Source organism: Sinocyclocheilus grahami, unplaced genomic scaffold (genome assembly GCF_001515645.1).
Source record: "Sinocyclocheilus grahami isolate Dianchi unplaced genomic scaffold, SAMN03320097.WGS_v1.1 scaffold1416.1, whole genome shotgun sequence".
NCBI lineage: Eukaryota > Metazoa > Chordata > Actinopteri > Cypriniformes > Cyprinidae > Sinocyclocheilus > Sinocyclocheilus grahami.
In genome coordinates, this window is record NW_015506595.1 from 144,745 (window position 1) to 148,157 (window position 3,413).

Genomic DNA, 3,413 nt, shown 5'->3' on the forward strand with positions numbered 1-3,413 from the left:
TCGTTTGAACAGAGAACACGGTGAAAAAGACCACTTGTCTGTAGCCTACTAAAGAAAGTCAAACGCTGTTCAAACTGCTTTCATGAGAAAAGGGTTTACATTATGAAGCACTTTTGGAGGACTTTTGAACCGTCCAAAAAGAATTCAGAACTGAAGGTTGAGAGGATTAAAAAAAAAAGTATATCCACCTTTTATGCAACGCGGAAGCAAGCCGTTTTATTTCAATGCGAGAGACTTCCCATTCATTAGCCGCTAGTAAAACTGGAAGATGTGCAGCGTAAAACTATTTGAGCTACAAACCTGTGTGTTTATAATGTTAATAATACATTAAAATAATATGAAAACAAATAACAGTTAGCAACAGATCAGGCTGTTTTCTACAGGTAGAATAACTCGAAAGACCGGAAGTCTTGCAAAACAGTTACAAATGGCGGCGCCTGCTGCCAAATTAAACATATATACTGAACAGTTCTAATTTTACATAACACATGGTTTTTTTTACATGCTACTATATAACTTTCAAAGATCTGTTAATTACCTGATTTGGCAAATCTATCTTGCTGAAAATAAAAAAGGTAGAACAGTAGAAACCATCACAGGAGTTCTAATGGTTTCCACTTTGAGCTTATTTATGAAAACAAACTGTTTATGATTGCTTTGGAAATTGTGTATAGCCTAAAGGATAACAGTGAAAGTAAAATATATATTTTAGGCATGGAAGTGGCATATGTTGAGTTTTGATATTTGGATAGGGTCACTGGGCTTGTTTTAGGATATTTTTGATTTGCATTTAGGCTGGTTTTGTTACAGACCTGGCAACCCTGTCCAGCGATGTGTTTTGGGCCAAATTAGGATTTAGCGTTTAAACATGGCACCAATACAGGCAAACAAGTTACCAGTAGAGACCCACAGGGACCATTACAGTTTCCACTGAAACACATACATTTCCCATTCTAAACCATTATATACGTGGGTTTCTATCTGGTTTAGATTCAGCTGGGCAGTGAGTTCTTTCTCTAAACTGCAAACTACTGGGGCCAAAGTTAAGTTGGTTATTTAGCAGAACACATAAGAGCAGAAACATAAAAGTTATTGGTTGTAATTCTAGAAACGAACCTGACCACCTTACGCTGCTATGACCTGGTCTTTCCAACAGGAACTGTGCTGCAAATCACTCTGTCTCACACTTTATTTAATTCAGTCCTTCAGCGTGCTTATTATCCTGATCTTAACAGGGAGACTGAATCTGGCTTCAGAAATGAAGTAGATTTATGATTTATTAATGTCCAATTTCTCCCCGCTGCACACCTACAGGACGAAATCTGATTATGGTAGGAGTGATAGAAAGATGGAGAGATGGATTTGACAACATAATGTAGATTGAAAAAAAAAAAAAGATATAGATGATACAAATACAGATCTTTCAATTCTATTCACTACTTTTAATATGAACACATTACAATCAAATTGAACAGAATCTACTGGTTTAGTCTGAGCATTGAAGTACAAGCCCTACAGCACTGATATACAAGTAAAAACACAAATCGTCTCATGAAGTTTCATAATCATGTCTAACACTGAGCTGACAATATTTGTAAATATTCTTCTCATTGTAACTTATTCTGGCAAAGAGCTCAAAAAGCACATTTAATATTTTTAAGGGTCTCAACGGCCACAATAGGGGAACTGGAAGAGTTTTTCACAGGAACTAAATATTACACAACACTCAAAAAATATTTTGAGTCTAAAACGGGATCTGCAGCATTTCCAAACATTTCCGTTTTTGAGAATCAAACAGTAAAACACTCTGGAGTAGTGTGGAAGCCAGGCAGAACCACAGCAAACGTTACGCGTTTTAAAACGAAAACACTAGTGTAAACGTCGTATAATATTCCCTCTCATTGCTGTTTCAGCCATGGGGCCCAAAGCAACATATTTACTGCTGCTCATGTGCGTCGCCATCATCCTCAACAGCACTGAAGCTCAGAATCATCTACTGGGATCAATACAGCCTAAACCTGACACATTCTGTCATGATGCTCCTCGGCAGAGGTGGACTTACCCATTAGGCAAAGGTAGGCAACCGTCTTTGGCCCCCAAAAGTCAGGGGCCCCTTAAAATATTTTTCATACACGAGATGCGCATTAAGCGCGGATGTGTCTGAGTTAAACATGCTTTTTGTGTATCCTGCTTGTGGCAAAAGAAAATATCATGCATTTGAAGCTGTAATTAAATATTGGGCAACAATATGTTTGTTTTAAATGCCGCTTACTCATTTATAACGACCCAAGTAGCATCTCACTTTTTTGGTTGATATAATCCTTTGGTGTGTAAATGTATTTTCGTTTCATTATGGTTTTTTTTCAGTTTCATTTAAATGTTATAGTTAAAATAACTAAAAAATAAATGTATTTTAAAGTTTAAAATTAGACAGCCTTTGGAAAGAGTAAGCAATTGGGAGCCCAGGTTTACGCTGGTAACTCGTCAGTGGACTTTTTTCATCGTCACTAATTCAAGTTTTTATATGAATGAATCTCTGAAGGGAACCGACTGTCTTCAGAAAAGTTTTGCTGGCATTTTCATTTTATCCGAGAAAGTAGCGTTTATGAGCAGCGCGCTGCTTTTGTTTACAGACGTGACGGGAAACGGCTATATTTCTGACGTCCAAAAGCGCCTCCTACTGGTACAGAATGAATGTGCATTTTCAATAATCCAGTCTCTAATTGTTGTTCAGAGTCAGTCCAATGTGAAAACCCACCCACATAACCCTGTTTTAAAGTAATATAATAATTTATACTTCTGACTCATCCCTTTTCTTTAAAGGGGTCATATGATGCATTTTACATTTTTCCTTTCTCTTTGGAGTGTTACAAGCTCTTGGTGCATAAAGTAGATCTGTAATGTTACAAAGACTAAAGTCTCAAATCCAAAGAGATATTCTTTATAAAAGTTAAGTCAACCACGCCTACCTAAAACAGCTCGTTCTAACACGCCCCCACATGTCTACCTCACTATGTGGGAAGATTTGCATAACGCCGCCCAAATGTTCACGCAAAGAAAGAAGGCGTAACTTTTATTATCACCGTAGTATTGTTGCCGCTGCAGCCGTGTCGTGAAGACGCTGTGTGCTTCGTTGTGAACGCGAAACTACTTTGTTTGGTCTTCCAAAAGAGGACACGACTAGAAATCAGTGGTTAAGTTGTATTCACAACACTGTTCCAGAACACTTCAACCCAAATATTCAGATGTGTGCAGCACATTTGATGGAGGACTGTTTACTGATCCTGGGAGAGTAACGTTAGACTAAAATGCCGGCAGTTCTGACTCACGTAAGTACGTTTTCATTTAAAGGATTTGCCACTGATGATTCAAACTCGAGTTTTGAGCAGTGTAGAGTAGCGCTTGTTGTTTGT

At 37.8% G+C, this 3,413-nt stretch overlaps 1 protein-coding gene across 1 annotated transcript in view; it reads left to right on the plus strand.

Annotated features, from left to right (window-relative positions):
- The first annotated feature begins 1,811 nt into the window (after positions 1 to 1,811).
- LOC107570109 (C-C motif chemokine 27-like) overlaps positions 1,812 to 3,413 on the plus strand; it is a 2,523-nt gene continuing 921 nt past the window's right edge. Inside the window, exon 1 of the mRNA XM_016256307.1 lies at positions 1,812 to 2,075. Coding sequence (XP_016111793.1) covers positions 1,916 to 2,075 — 160 coding nt within the window. The 5' untranslated portion in view covers positions 1,812 to 1,915. The remainder of the gene's footprint in view (positions 2,076 to 3,413) is intronic.